Genomic DNA, 14,669 nt, shown 5'->3' with positions numbered 1-14,669 from the left:
GTCTCCTTCCTGGACTTGGGTTTTCTTCGGTTTGTCATTTTTCCTTCTCTGCCGGGCTCATCACCCCCCTGAGAATAAAACTTAGCAGACCCGGCGTTCCTTCTTGGAAATCCTTTCTGGCATCCTCTCCCCTGTGGGGCACCAGTGTTAGCCCCATTGCCAGCCTTCTCTTTCCATCTCACCTGTCACGCCTGGAGCTGCCCAATACTCTGAGTTCCCCAACCCACCTAACCTTTACTCCCTTGGTCCTCATGCTGCTGCTCGTTACATCCTCAGGTCGACTGGAGAGAGGGGGAGCAGTCCTCCTCCTTGCCACTGGCAAGCCCTTATGAGTAATTGATGTATGTTTCTGCCGCTACTGCTCTCTCAGTATATTTCTTAGGTGATAAACCCCCGGAGGACAGAGGTGTTCTCTCAGGGGTCTGTGATGGTTAGGAGCTGGTTAGGAATCCACTTGATTACCTGAGGGCAGGAGTCTTGTCACCTGCCTGTCTGGGGCTCTGCCGAGGGTAGGAATGGCAGTCCTGCTGTCTCTATGACTGAGAGAGTTTCTAGAAGTCATCTCTTATATATTTTTAAAATTCCCACTGGACGTCCCCCAGTGGAGGGGGAGCTGGCCGGGGTGGGTGTACAGGGCTAGGGGTTCTCTCCTGCTCAGCTGGGCGCTCTGGGAGCCCCTGCTGGGTTTAATGCTTTGGAGAGAACAGTTGGCCTCTGACCTGACAGAAGTGCTCGGCTTTTCCCTTAGGGAGACCTCAAACAGTTCCTGAGGATTTCCCAGAGCAAGGATGAAAAACTGAAGCCACAGCCTCTCAGCACCAAGCAGAAGGTGAGGACAGGGAGGGAGAGGTCCTCAAGGGTGGGTCAGGATCAAGGGCCATTGGTGACAGAGGTGCTGCTGATGGAATGTTCCCTGCGGACAAGGCAGGACTTTACATATGTTATCTTAACCATCACAATAGTCCTCCGAAACAAATGTCATTAGCCCCATTTTGCAGATAAAGAAACTGAGGCTTTGAGAGGTTAAGGGTCTTGTCCCAGATCACAGAACTCTGAAATGCCTTTGTGTTGCTGCCCGGTACCTTCGTTTGGAAGGGCTGCTCTTCACCCTTGCCGCTGGAGTAGGACAGTGGCTCCTGTAGTGAGCGCTGAGCTGGGGGAGTGGTGAGGGCCGGGCAGGGCGGGCTGTGGCCCCCAGAGTGTTCCGTCAGCCTCTGAGTGTGGATGACTTCTGTGAAAGGGCTGCTCATGTTTTGCCCACTATGGTTTTCACACTCTCACTCTCACTCGGGCTGCGGGCTGCCCAGATTTTCCTTCCAGTTCTCCCGCCTTCTGGGCCCAGATACCTGGCCGGGAGCCCCACAGTGAAGGAGACCTGACTTGAAGCAGTGAGATAGGGAAAGTTTGCCTACTACCCTCTGCCCACCTCAGACGATTCCTTCTGTGGCCCAGCTCTTTCTGCCCACAGCCTCCTTCCCTCCCCTCTGAAATGGGGCTGCCTCCTTCTCTGGGACTGGGCATCCCACTACCAAGCTGACAGCAGAGTCATCTCAGAGACAAGTCACAGCTCAGGGCAGGTAGGTAGCAACGGCTAGGGCCCTCCCTTCCAGGTGATGATGGTTCTTTGCCTTGTAGGCCCACTAAGCTCACAGATTCTGGGGGCAGGGCAGACAGGCAAGGCTGGTCGATAAGTCAGGGAAATGGGACCCATCACCCCGGTCTCTCTGGGAAAGTCACTCTGCACCCCCAGGCTGACTTCCTCATAGTTATAGATGAATTTACTGAGGCCCACACAGGACAGGGCACCTGGCCCCACATCACCCACAGCTGGCCTCCTGACACCAGGCCCTGGCTCCATCCCCAAGAAGCGGCAGCGACTGTCTGCAGTGGCTGTAGATGGAAAGCCAGGGGACAGGGTGTGCCCCTCCCCCTAAGGAGTGTGTCAGGACATGCAAGGAGCCAGTGAGTCTCTACTGAACCAGTCCCGGCCCCTAGCGGGGTTGCAGAATGGAAACTGCCAGGCATCCTTAGGGCATCTAAGGTCTAGTGGGGGAGCTTGGGAAAATGAATATGGCGAGTGCCTTACAGACTTCAGGGACGACACAGAAAGTGAGTGAGAGACAGAAATTAAGAAACACTGAAGACCTCCACATCCTTTAGGTGGACACATGGTGTGGTTAACAAAGAGGGTTTCCTGGGGCGCCTGGGTGGCTCAGTTGTAAAGCCTCTGCCTTCAGCTCAGGTCATGATCCCGGGGTCCTAGAATCAAGCCCCATGTTGGGCTCTCTGCTCAGCCAGGAGTCTGTTTCTCCCTCTCCAATTCCCCCTGCTTGTGTTCTCTCTCTCGCTGTGTCTCTCTCAAATAAATAAGTAAAATCTTTAAAAAAAAAAAAAAAAAAAAGGTTTCCTGGTTGACAAAGCAGTTTGAGTTCAGTTCTCAAGGAGAGGAAGTAGTTGAATGGCAGGAAGGAGATGGCTTCAGGATAGAGGGGAGTCAGGTAGTTTTCTTGGGGACCGGGACGTAGGCAGGCAGAACAGGAAATCAGTTACCTCTGTCACATGACCTGAAGGACTCTCTTTGGCTGAAAGTCATTACCACCTGTGCTAAAGATCTGTCCTCCATTTTTCACCCCTAGCATCGTAAATCTGATGGGGGAGCTTTCATAAGTCGTGTTCCGCACAGTCTCAGGACAATATTCAGCATCACATGGGAAGTGGGGTTTGCGTAAAATAAAAAATGCAGGTTCTAGACCGAGGGGATAGAAATGTCTTAGGGTGGGTTCTGAGGACCTACATTTTTCATACAGGCTCTCCAGCTATTCTTTTTTTTTTTAAAGATTGATTCATTGATTGATTGATTTGAGAGAGAGCAAAAAAACACAAGCAGGGGGAGCAGCAGAGGGAGAGGAAGAAGCAGGCTCCACACTGAGCAGGGAGCCCAATGCAGGGCTCTATCCCAGGGCACCGGGACTATGACCTGAGCTGAAGGCAGATGCTTTACCATCTGAGCCACCCAGGTGCCCCTAAAGTCACACTTTCAAAATACTGTATTTGATACACTTGGTATTTCCTATCTTATTTTTTTTGACCTATTAAATTGATTCTGATATCATGTGGATCTTCATTAGTAACTTGAAAAATACTTGAAAAATCCCCCCGAATGGGCATTCCATGAAAATGTCACTTAGTAGGAAGGATCTACTAAAATCATAGATACTTTTTTATACTAATAATCTAGTGAGCTGTTACACCACTTTCTAGTCTTAGGATTCTAGGGGAATGGAAGTAGGAAGAGTTAGTTTGTAAGGGGTGGTGGGATGGTAGGCGGGGTGCCCCCGGGTTGCGTGAAATTGGAACGAGAGTGCCTAGCTGGCCTGGGTGGGCTGCGGGAAGCCCCGGGAGAATTTTAGGACCGCAGCGGGATAGCGCTGGAAATCAGACACAGGCCCTGGGTGTTGGCGTAATTAGAGATAATGCGTGTTTGAGTCGCTAATGAGGTGATGGAGATTTTGAAGTCTGTGGGCCATAACCTGTGACTTGTCTGTGAGTCCTGGCAAGCTAAGGACAGGACCAGGAGCAGGCTCAGCTTAGCATGCCTCGAGGACAGCAGTGTGTGCAGTCAGATGCTTCAGGGGTTAGACAGAATGTGGGCAAGCCCTGAGGCTGGCATATTGGTTGTGTAGATAGGTCCAGTGTGGTGGTGGCTTGGGTCAGTGGTTCTGAAGAATTTCTGGCCAGCTGTCCAGTGTGGTAGTCACTAGCCTCATGGGGCTACTGAGCGTTTAGAATGTGGCTAGAGCTACTGAGGAACTGAATTCTTAATTTCATTAAGTTTTAATTCACTTAAGGAGCCACACAGGGCAAGGGGCTACTGTTTTGGACAACAAGGGTTTAGACCATTGTTTCACTTTTTTTTTCCCCTGATGTTAACAAAGTATAGTTTTATGTAACTTTTTAACATGTTAGGCATTCAGTTTGCTTTTTCCTGAACCCTTTCTCAAACTCACGAGCCCTGGTGTCAGGCTCCTGCTCAGCGGGGAGTCTGCTTCTCCCTCTCCCTCTGCTGCTCCCCGCTATCCTTGCCTTCCCCCCAAATAAAGTACATAAAAAATATTTTAAAAAATAGTTTTAAGGGGTGCCTGGGGTGGCTCAGTGGGTTAAAGCCTCTGCCTTCGGCTCAGGTCATGATCTCAGGGTCCTGGGATCGAGCCCCGCATCGGGCTCTCTGCTCAGCAGGGAGCCTGCTTCCTCCTCTCTCTCTCTGCCTGCCTCTCTGCCTACTTGTGATCTCTGTCTGTCAAATAAATAAATAAATCTTAAAAAAAGAAAAAAAATAGTTTTAAAAGAGACACGCTCTACCGACTGAGTCAGCCAGGGGCCCCTATTTTCAGGTTTTTGAGGAGCCTCCATACTATTTTCTAGAATGGCTGCACCAATTTACATTCCCATCAACGGTGCACAAGAGTTCCTCTTTCTCCACACTCTTGCCAACATTTGTTACTTCCTGTCTTTTTGATACTAGCTATTCTGACAGGTGTAAGGTGGTATCTCACTGTGGTTTTGATTTGCGTTTCCTTGATGATGAGTGATGTTGAACACCTTATGTGTCTGTTGGCCATCTGGATGTAGACCATTTATTTTATTTTTTAAAAGATTTTATTTATTTGAGAGAGAGAGCATGAGAAGGGAGAAGGTCAGAGGGAGAAGCAGACTCCCTGAGCCGATGCGGGACTCGATCCTGGGTCTCCAGGATCATGACCTGAGCGGAAGGCAGTTGCTTAACCAACTGAGCCACCCAGACACCCCTAGACCTATTTTTAAAACTTTTCTTGACTGAGACCCAGTTGCCAAAAAAACACATTTTGTATCACAAGCCATCACATGTGTGTGTATGTACATACTTTAATGAAAACAGTTTTAAGAATGACATTTACCCTTACTATTAGGTACTCTGATATTTTCTATTCCATTTAAAAGTTTTATTGCCAGTTAAGATGGACTGAATTGGTTTCATGACATACTAACAGGTTGTGATCACAGTTCCCAAGCCGCCCGTGGAGGCAGGGGCATCCACAGGGATGTCACTGGCCAGTGCACACAGACTGAGATCTGTCTTTGGAGTGACCCCCACCCTTGGTGTGCGGGTTTGGCTCTTCTGCTGGCTTTTCCGTGACCCTGGGAGCCAGGCCAGTGAAGCGGCTCAGGGGCAGCCAGGGATGCTGTAGGGTCTGTAGGGTCTGTCTGTAGCCAGCACCCCACCCCGGGGCTTGCTGATGAGCAGACAGCCCTTCCTGTGCCCCCATCACCAGCGATATGATGCAGGAGAGGCAGCTGCAGTATTGAGGAAAGAGCTAGCCTCTGGCATTGGGTGCGGGAGTACAAAGCCTGGCATGGGACTGTGGGTAAACGGAGGATGGCCCCCACCCTACAGAGTGCAAGCAGGAGAGGCAGCCAGCCTCGCTCAGGGCTCGGCACACAGTAGGGACTCCACACGTTCCTGTGCCCTTTTCTCTAATTGGGTGCTCTCCTCCTTGCAGCAGCCCATCTGCCACTCCCATGCACTAGTTTGTTTGCCCTTTCCAACACCAAGAGCATAGAACCAGATTGCCCCGGACGCCTGGGGGGCTCAGTCAGCTAAGCGTCTACCCTTGGCTCAGGTCATGATCCCAGGCTCCAGGATAGAGTTCTGCATCGGGATAGAGTTCTGCATCGAGCTCCTTGCTCAGTGGGGAGTCTGCATTTCCCTCTGCCCGCCATTCCCCCTGCTTGTGCTCTGTCTCTGACAAATAAAGAAATAAAATCTTAAAAAAAAAAAAAAAAGCAGATTAACCATAATCTTTGTAGCTTTTTTCTTTCTTTAAGATTTTCATTTATTTGAGAGAGAGAAAATGAGCAAGGTAGGGGGAGGTACGCGGGAGAGAGAGAGAAGCACGCTCCCCACCAAGCAGGGAGCCTGACTCGGGGCTCGATCCCCGGACCCTGAGATTATGACTGGAGCCAAAGGCAGATGCATAACCAACTGAGCCACCCAGGCGTCCCTATGAGCTACTGTCATTATTGGCCCACACATGGGCTGCTTTTACTTAGTGTTATTTTAAAATTTTTATTTACTTATTTATTTAAAGGATTTTTATTTATTTATTTAAGAGAGAGAGACACAGTTTAAGAGAGAGAGAGAGAACACAAGCAGGGGGAGTCAGGGAGGGAGAAGCAGGCTTCCCACTAAGCAGGGAGTCCAGTGCGGGTCTCAATCCCAGGACCCGGGGATCATGACCTGAGCCAAAGGCAGACGCTTAACGACTAAGCCACCCAGGCACCCACTTATTGTTATTTTTTGTGTTTATTGACAATGTGTGTGTGTGTGTGTGTGTGTGTGTGTGTGTGTGTTTGGTAAGTTTTATTTTGATAATTCAAGCTTCAAAGAGTGTAGGAATAGTTCAAGGAACTTGTACAAACCATTTACCCAGATTCTGTCGTTTGCATTTCGCCCCATTGACTTTCTCTTTTTCTCTCCATGGGTACATGGATATTAGTTTCATGCATTTTTTTTTTCCCTGAACCACCTGAGATAAATTGGAGGCAGCCTTTTGACATTTCACAATCAGATATATGTAGAACGATATCACGGGACCTTGATTATTATTTCTGTGCTGACGTCAGTTGCTGGCCACATTCTGATCTTCACCTCTCTATGATGGCATTCCTCAGCGGCTGACTTCTCCCTTATGGGTCCTGTATGGACCTGTATCCCAGGAGAAACACACAGCTGGCCAGTGACTTGTTGAATAATCTTTCCCAGGGACCATTTTTCATTTGTTTGCTTTGGTTTTTTTGTTTGTTTATTTAATTTTATTTATTCATGAGCGAGAGAGAGAAGCAGAAGGAGAAGCAGGCTCCCCACTGAGCAGGGAGCCCAATGTGAGACTTGATCCCAGGACCCCAGGATCATGACCTGAGCTAAAGGCAGACGATTAACCATGTGAGCCACCCAGGCGCCCCAAGTTTGCTTTGTTTTTACATACAAGGAAATGCTTCAGATCATATGCGTCCCCAGTGGTTGCTCCTGAGGTTTGGATATAAGGTGACAGAGGGGCCGTGGATCTTTCAAGCACTCTTCTGGCCTTCTGCTTTTCCCTGTGGGCATGGACCACCTTCTTCCTGGTGGTCGCAACCCTCTGCAGATACAGTTCTCATCTCCCCTCCAGACTACCCTCTTGCCGAGAACCCCGTCCTCCTGTGCCTACTATATTCCACCGGCGCCCAGTGGTGTGTGGTACACAGTAGTAGGTGCTCAATATTTGTTCAGTGCATTGATACATACTTTGAAAATGTTACTATAACTGAATTGTAATTCCATTTAATATGTTACATCATACATATGACATCATACACATGGCTCGAGTTTTTTTTTTTTTTTTTTTTAAGATTTTATTTATTTATTTGACAGAGAGAAATCACAAGTAGGCAGAGAGGCAGGCAGAGAGAGAGGAGGAAGCAGGCTCCCTGCCGAGCAGAAAGCCCGATGTGGGGCTTGAACCCAGGACCTGGGATCATGACCTGAGCCGAAGGCAGCGGCTTAACCCACTGAGCCACCCAGGCGCCCCTCGAGGTTTTTTTTTTTTAAAGATTTTATTTATTTATTTGTCGGGGAGAGACACAGCAAGAGAGGGAACACAAACAGGAGGAGTGGGAGAGGGAGAAGCAGACCTCCCACTGAGCGGGGAACCTGATGTGGGGCTGGATCCCAGGACCCGGGGATCATGACCTGAGCCAAAGGCAGACGCTTAATAGCTGAGCCACCCAGGCGCCCCAATGACTTGATGTTTTAAAAAGGGTATCAGTGAAAAATATCCCCCACTGTCTTACACTTTGGAAAAGAATTTGGCACTATTTTATAGAGTTAGAGATACTCTTAGTCCATGACACTTACCTCAGCATCTTAAAAAACTTGTGCATGTAGGGGCACCTGGGTGGCTTGGTGGGTTAAAGCCTCTGCCTTCGGCTCAGGTCATGATCCCAGAGTCCTGGGATCGAGCCCCACATCAGGCTCTCTGCTCAGCAGGGATCCTGCTTCCTCCTCTCTCTCTGCCTGCCTCTCTGCCTACTTGTGATCTCTCTCTCTCTGTCAAATAAAATAAAATCTTAAAAAAAACCCAAAACCCTCGTGCACATGTACCCATCAGAACAGTCATAGCAGCCCTGTTCTTAGAAGAACTGGAAAAAAGAAAACAAACACAAATATCCATTGGTATTGGAATAAATGAGTTGTGGCATATTCCTGCTGAAAAGGGACAGAGTACAGTGGTCCCTGCAAAAAAAAAGGCTGAATCTCACAGTGTTGTATGTAAGGGTCAAGGCACAAAAATGTAGGCATTCTGTATGCTTCCAGCTTTGTCCGGTTCCAGAACAGCAATACTAAGTTCTGTTGTTTAGGAATGTGTGTGTCAGTGGTAAAACTATAAAGAACGGCCAAGAAACGATTATAGAAGTTGGGATAGCGTTTACCTCTGAGCGGGTGAGTATATGATAAGGAAGGAGCCCTTGTGGCTTCGGGGATTCTGGTGTCATTAGGGTTTGTTTCTATTTGTTTACTTAGTGACAGTTGCCTGGGTGTGAGCATTATAATTATTTCTGGAAGTGTATATATATTTTACGGATTCTTCTATATGCAGTTCAGAATTTAAATCGTAATAAGGGGCACCTGGGTGGCTCAGTCAGTTGAGTGTCTACCTTTGACTCAGGTCATGATCTCGGTCCTAGGATCAAGTCCCACATTGGGCTCCCTGCTCAATGGGGAGCCTGCTTCTCCCTCTCCCTCTGCACCCCCCCCCAACTTGTGTGTTCTCTCTCTTGCTCTATCTCAGATAAATAAATAAAATATTTATTAAAAAAATTTCTTTTTAAAGATTTTATTTACTTGACAGCAAGAGAGGGAACACAACCAGGGCAAGTGGGAGAGAGAGAGAGAAGCATGCTTCCTGCTGAACAGGAAGCCCAACATGGGCCTTGATCCCAGGACCCTGGGATCATGACCTGAGCGGAAGGCAGACGCTTAGCCAACTGAGCCACCTAGGCATCTCGTTTCCCTACTTTTTTCTACTCCGTAGTCCCCAATTCCTTTCCTTGGAGGCAACCAGTTATACATGTATGTACATTCTCACACACACACACACACACACACATTTTGTTGTTGTTTTGTTTGTTCTAAACACTGCTAGAGGAAAATTCATGATTTTGAAGTAAAAAGGAACAACCCATAAACATGATTACTAACATGATTACTAAACATGATTACAAACCCATAAACTATGATTACTGCCCATTTCTTTTCCTCCCCTCCCCCCTTTTAAAAAGATTTATTTGGGGTGTCTGGGTGGCTCAGTCTGTTAAGCCTCTGCTTTTGGCTGGGGTCGTGATCCCAGGGTCCTGGGTTTGAGCCTTGCATCGGGCTCCCTGCTCGGCGGGGAGCCTGCCTCTCCCTCTCCTCCCTGCTCATGCTCTCTCTCACAATCTCTCTCTCTCTCTCTCTCAAATCAATAAAATCTTTAAAAAAATGCCTTAAAAAGATTTATTTATTTCAGAGAAAGAGTGTGTGTGACCATTGAGGAGAGAATTTCAAGCAGATTCCCCACTGAGCTGAGCCCAAAGCAGGGCTCGACATGGGGCTCGATCTCCCAGCCCTGAGATCTTAACCTGAGCTGAAACCAAGAGTCTGTCGCTTGACTGACTGAGCCCCCCAGGCACCACCTGCCCAGTTATTTTTCACCCAACAAGGGGTCACTGTTTGGTCTCCCTGCCCCATGTGCCATTTATCTCATCTAACACCTGCTGTGTGCCAGAGTGGTTCCAAGAGCATAATTTCATTTAGCTCAGTTCTTCTAACAAGCCATTGAGACAGGTGCTGTTAGTAGCCGCATTTTACAGAGAAGGAAAGTGAGGCTGTTGTATCTTTGCTTTGGGGCTTCCTATGCATCACGCTGATGACATTGAGACCTCACCAAGGGTTGTGCCAAAGACAGTCATCTTGATCTCTAGTCCTGGGATGCTCTAACAGGCCCCTTTCTTGCTGCAGGTGGCACTGTGCACCCAGGTGGCCCTGGGCATGGAGCACTTGTCCAACAATCGTTTTGTGCACAAGGACCTGGCCGCTCGGAACTGCCTGGTCAGCGCCCAGAGACAGGTGAAGGTGTCGGCCCTGGGGCTCAGCAAGGACGTGTACAACAGGTAGAAGGGCCCCAGTTGCGTATGGCGAGGGGCAGACGGCGGGTGGGGCTTGGGGGTGTGTGGGAAAGGGCTTAGCATCCACTTGGCCCAACGCTGGAGGGCTTGGGAGGGGACAGAGCCTCCCTATCCTTTCTTCAAAGGTGCCGCAGCCTTTCTAGCCAGTGGACCCTGACGCTTAGACATTATCTCTAGGGGTAAAATGTTAATAACCTTTTTTAAAATAACTAATCAAACTTTATAACAGTTCATGTATAATTTAACTATTCATACGGTTCCCTTTGCAACTTCCTGAATTCAGTAATCACTGTATTGAAGCCCAGGGCTTCGAGCTAAGCAGCTGTGGCCAGGGACTGCCCTGGGGTGCCAGGAAACACCGCACAGCCTCTTGGGGACCTTCTGTGGGTCACTCCGGCTCTGTGCCACCACAGCACGTCTGGCTGTTAGCTTGAGTCCTAATTGGTTTATCGCTAGTAAAGCTTTTGAAGTTTTCTCTCCATTTAATGTGTCCTTGTTTGTTTTTTTACATTTTGTTTTAAACAGAAAAATATATATGATTGTTAGCTTTTAAAACTACTAACGTTGAGGCAAATTTTAATTCTTTTGTAAAAATTTTATTTGTTCATTAGAGAGGGAGAGAGAGAGCACGAGGAGGGAAAGTGGGAGAGGGAGAAGCAGGCTCCCCACTGAGCAGGGAGCCCAATGCGGGGCTCGATCCTAGGACCCTGAGATCATGACCTGAGCTGAAGGCAGATGCTTAAGCGACTGAGCCACCCAGGCACACCGCCCCCCCCTCCGCCTTTTTTTTTAAGCTTTAAATTTTGATTCTTTTTTTTTTTTTTAAAGATTTTATTTATTTATTTGACAGAGAGAGATCACAAGCAGATGGAGAGGCAGGCAGAGAGAGAGAGAGAGGGAAGCAGGATCTCTGCTGAGCAGAGAACCCGACGCGGGACTCGATCCCAGGACCCTGAGATCATGACCTGAGCCGAAGGCAGCGGCTTAACCCACTGAGCCACCCAGGCGCCCCTGATTCTTTTTTTTTAAAGATTTTATTTATTTATTTGACAGACAGAGATCACAAGTTGGCAGAGAGGCAGGCAGAGAGAGAGGAGGAAGCAGGCTCCCCGCTGAGCAGAGAGCCCGATGTGGGGCTTGATCCCAGGACCCTGAGATCATGTCCCGAGCCGAAGGCAGAGGATTCAACCCACTGAGCCACCCAGGCTCCCCAAATTTTGATTCTTAATGGAATTTTTAGCCACCAGACCCCACATGGATGCCTCTAAATTTTCATCCAGCATACCCCAGTGCTCAGCCTAAATGCTACCAATTTCTCTGAATGCCTTGCTGGAGAAAAGCTGGGTTCTAGCCTGGGTTTGAGAGCCAGGTCTGGGATGAGGTTGGGATCCCAGGCCGTGTGCCCCATTGTACCCCGTGGTACTCCGTGGGCCATGGAGGCCCCGCCCCATGCCTGTGCATGTTTCTCTCCTATAGCGAGTACTACCACTTCCGCCAGGCCTGGGTGCCACTGCGCTGGATGTCTCCCGAGGCCATCCTGGAGGGTGATTTCTCCACCAAGTCGGATGTTTGGGCCTTTGGCGTGCTGATGTGGGAAGTGTTCACCCACGGGGAGATGCCCCACGGCGGGCAGGCGGACGATGAAGTGCTGGCTGGTAGGCAGTTTGTGTTTCTGAAGGATGATTCCAGATAATCTCCAGGTGCAGGGTCTGCTCAGGGTCCCGGGGCCCACCAAGCCTGCCTCACTTCCCAGGGCTGGTGTTAGTAGGTGTCCAGATATGGCTACCCCAGCTGAAATACTTATTAAGTAATACTTTGATACCAGTTGGTAAATAGACCTTGACCCCAGTGCCCAGTCCTGCCACTCTGACGCCTGCCCGTTGACCCCACTTTGGTCCTCATGCATTGGGTGCCTCCTGTGGACCCTGCCCTCACCAGCCAGAGAGAGCTGGGGCCAGGATCACGGGAGCCATCACCTTTGATTACAAGATACTTCCCGTATGCCCCTTGCTGGAGTCAGTGCCCATGTACCACTCACTGGCCAGTGCCCCTGACCCCGAGTCGCCCTCGTGTGGCTGCTTGGGGAACTACGGGCTCCACCGGGTGGGACACGTGTTGAAATGTTTTGAGTAAGACTCCATCCATCTTCCCTGCAGACTTGCAGGCTGGAAAGGCTAGACTCCCACAGCCTGAGGGCTGCCCTTCCAAGCTCTACCGCCTGATGCAACGCTGCTGGGCCCTCAGCCCCAAGGACCGGCCGTCCTTCAGCGAGATCGCCAACACCTTGGGAGACAACCCTGGAGACAGCAAGCCGTGAGGAAGGAGCCCAGGCAGGCTGTGCCTCAGGATGGCATGGGCAGGGGAGGATTTCTTCAGGGGCGCCCACAGCATGATGGGCAAGATCCCTGTCCTCCTTGGCCCCAGGAGCCCTGCCCTGGGACCACAGGCACTATTAAGGTCTGGGCAGGGCCTGGACTTTCCTCCTCTCCCTTATCCTCAGCCCTGGGGCAGGCTGATTCAGATCCAGACTGAGTGACTAGGGCCTTGAGCTGGGCAGCCTTCTCTGCCACCCCTTCCCCCATCAGGGACAGTGTGGGTACCTCAGGTAACCCCAGTTTCTGGCCTGGGTCTCCTCCCATTGACCAGGTCCAGTTCTGCCACTCACCTGCCAAGTTGGCCCAGGGAGGGCTAGGCTGGAGATGAGCCGGGTCTGAGGGGAGTTCCTTAATATACTCAAGTTTCTGGATAGTTCTGGTCCCTGGGGCCTACCCTGGGCTCTGCACCAGGATTACGGAGGATGTGCCAGTGAATCCTCCCCCTGTGGACTTGTGCACACTGACCCAGACCCATGCCTCCTCCCCACCCTTCTCTCCTTTCCTCATCCTAAGTGCCTGGCAGATGAAGGAGTTTTCAGGAGCTTTTCACACTATTAACCCGCCCTTTTTGTATGCACCGTGGGCGGCTTTTGTATGTACTTGCAGCGTGGGGTGGGGGGCATGGGAGGGAGGGGTGGGCCCTGGAGGAGGTGGGGAGGGTGGGCCACCCCTGCCTCACACCTTTATTGTTGTTGTTTGTTTGTTCTGTTTTTTTTTTTAAACACTCGCTGCTCTCAATAAAGAAGCCTTTTTTACAGCCTGCTTCTGATGCTCATTCCCTGCCCTTGTCCATGGATGGTGTCCCTTTGTCCCTTACTTATCAGAAGTGTCCATGTGCTGTCATGAAGTCTCGCGGGGTTTGGATGAGAATGATGACTAGACACTGGCCTTTCTCTCTGGTTCACGGGGCGTTGAGAATATGGGCCTGGAGGATGCAAGGCCACTTCTTGTCCCTGTGACCCTCTGTTGCTCTCTGACTGCCAACTACTTATTCTTTGCTGGTTGGCTTAATCCTCCCGCTCAGGTGGGGAGGGTAGAAGGTGGGGAGTCTGGGGGCAAGTTAGAGCTGGATTGGAGAAGGAGTTAATGATGGATTCAGGTCTCTGAATCCCTGTACGACTCTTGGAGAGAGAGCGAGCAGGTAGAACAGAGCAGAGGGATAGTGCCTGATGCCTCATGGATGCCCTTGCTGAGGGCACTCAACTGGTTTGATTCCCAACCCTTTGTTAGTTAATTAGTTAGTTAGACTTAGTGTCATCAGTCATACTCTGCCTTATTCCAGTAACTTCAGCCTGGTTCCCCATCCAAGAGAAAGTAGTCCATAACTCAATCTTAACCCTGAAATTTCTCTGGTTCCTTCTATTCCTCATCACACTTCTCATTAATGAAAATAACATCTAATACGTATTGGATACCTGCTTTATACTAGTGACTTTGCTAAGCACTTAACATGCGTTACCCCGTTTAATCTCTGCAAAGAGTCTAGAGCCAGATACTATTGTTCCCATTTCTCGGATTAGGAAACTGAAACTCAGAGTGGTTGGGTAGTTTCCCCAAGGTCGCACAGCCAGTAATTGAGCCACTTACTCGTTGATATACAGTGTGTTATAGCCCACAGATGTGTTGGAGTGAAAAAAAAATTCAAGAACAATTTTTCTAGAACATTGTTTTACAAAGTGTGGGTTGCAGCTGGCATTTAAAAAAGAATGAAACGGGGCACCTGGGTGGTTCAGTCCTTTAAGCATCTGCCTTCCCGGGGTCCTGGGATCGAGTCCCATGTTGGGCTCCTTGCTCAGCAGGGATCTGCTTCTTCCTCTCTGTGCTCTCTCTCTCTCTCAAGGAAATACATAAATATCTTAAAAAAGAAAATAAAATTTTAAAAAGAATGAAACGATCAGAGTACATTGGATACCTTAAGGGTAAGTGTTCTTTTACAAAATGTGATATTGAATACGTTTGTGTGTCTTGGATTATGTCAGCTCTTGGGGTGGCGATGCTGTATAATAAGCCCCTAAATTTCAGTTCTTACAACAATTTATTTTTGTCACGCATGAA

The 14,669-nt window shown here is 49.3% G+C and overlaps 1 protein-coding gene across 1 annotated transcript in view; it reads left to right on the top strand.

Annotated features, from left to right (window-relative positions):
• The window catches only part of PTK7 (protein tyrosine kinase 7 (inactive)), a 62,209-nt gene extending 48,882 nt beyond the window's left edge, over nucleotides 1-13,327 (top strand). Inside the window, exons 17-20 of the mRNA XM_047733521.1 lie at nucleotides 749-829; nucleotides 10,073-10,224; nucleotides 11,716-11,894; nucleotides 12,396-13,327. Coding sequence (XP_047589477.1) covers nucleotides 749-829; nucleotides 10,073-10,224; nucleotides 11,716-11,894; nucleotides 12,396-12,556 — 573 coding nt within the window. The 3' untranslated portion in view covers nucleotides 12,557-13,327. The remainder of the gene's footprint in view (nucleotides 1-748; nucleotides 830-10,072; nucleotides 10,225-11,715; nucleotides 11,895-12,395) is intronic.
• Nucleotides 13,328-14,669: the final 1,342 nt, after the last annotated feature.

The sequence above is a fragment of the Lutra lutra genome, chromosome 6, assembly GCF_902655055.1.
Source record: "Lutra lutra chromosome 6, mLutLut1.2, whole genome shotgun sequence".
Lineage (NCBI taxonomy): Eukaryota > Metazoa > Chordata > Mammalia > Carnivora > Mustelidae > Lutra > Lutra lutra.
This window is presented reverse-complemented; position numbering and strand designations above follow the sequence as displayed.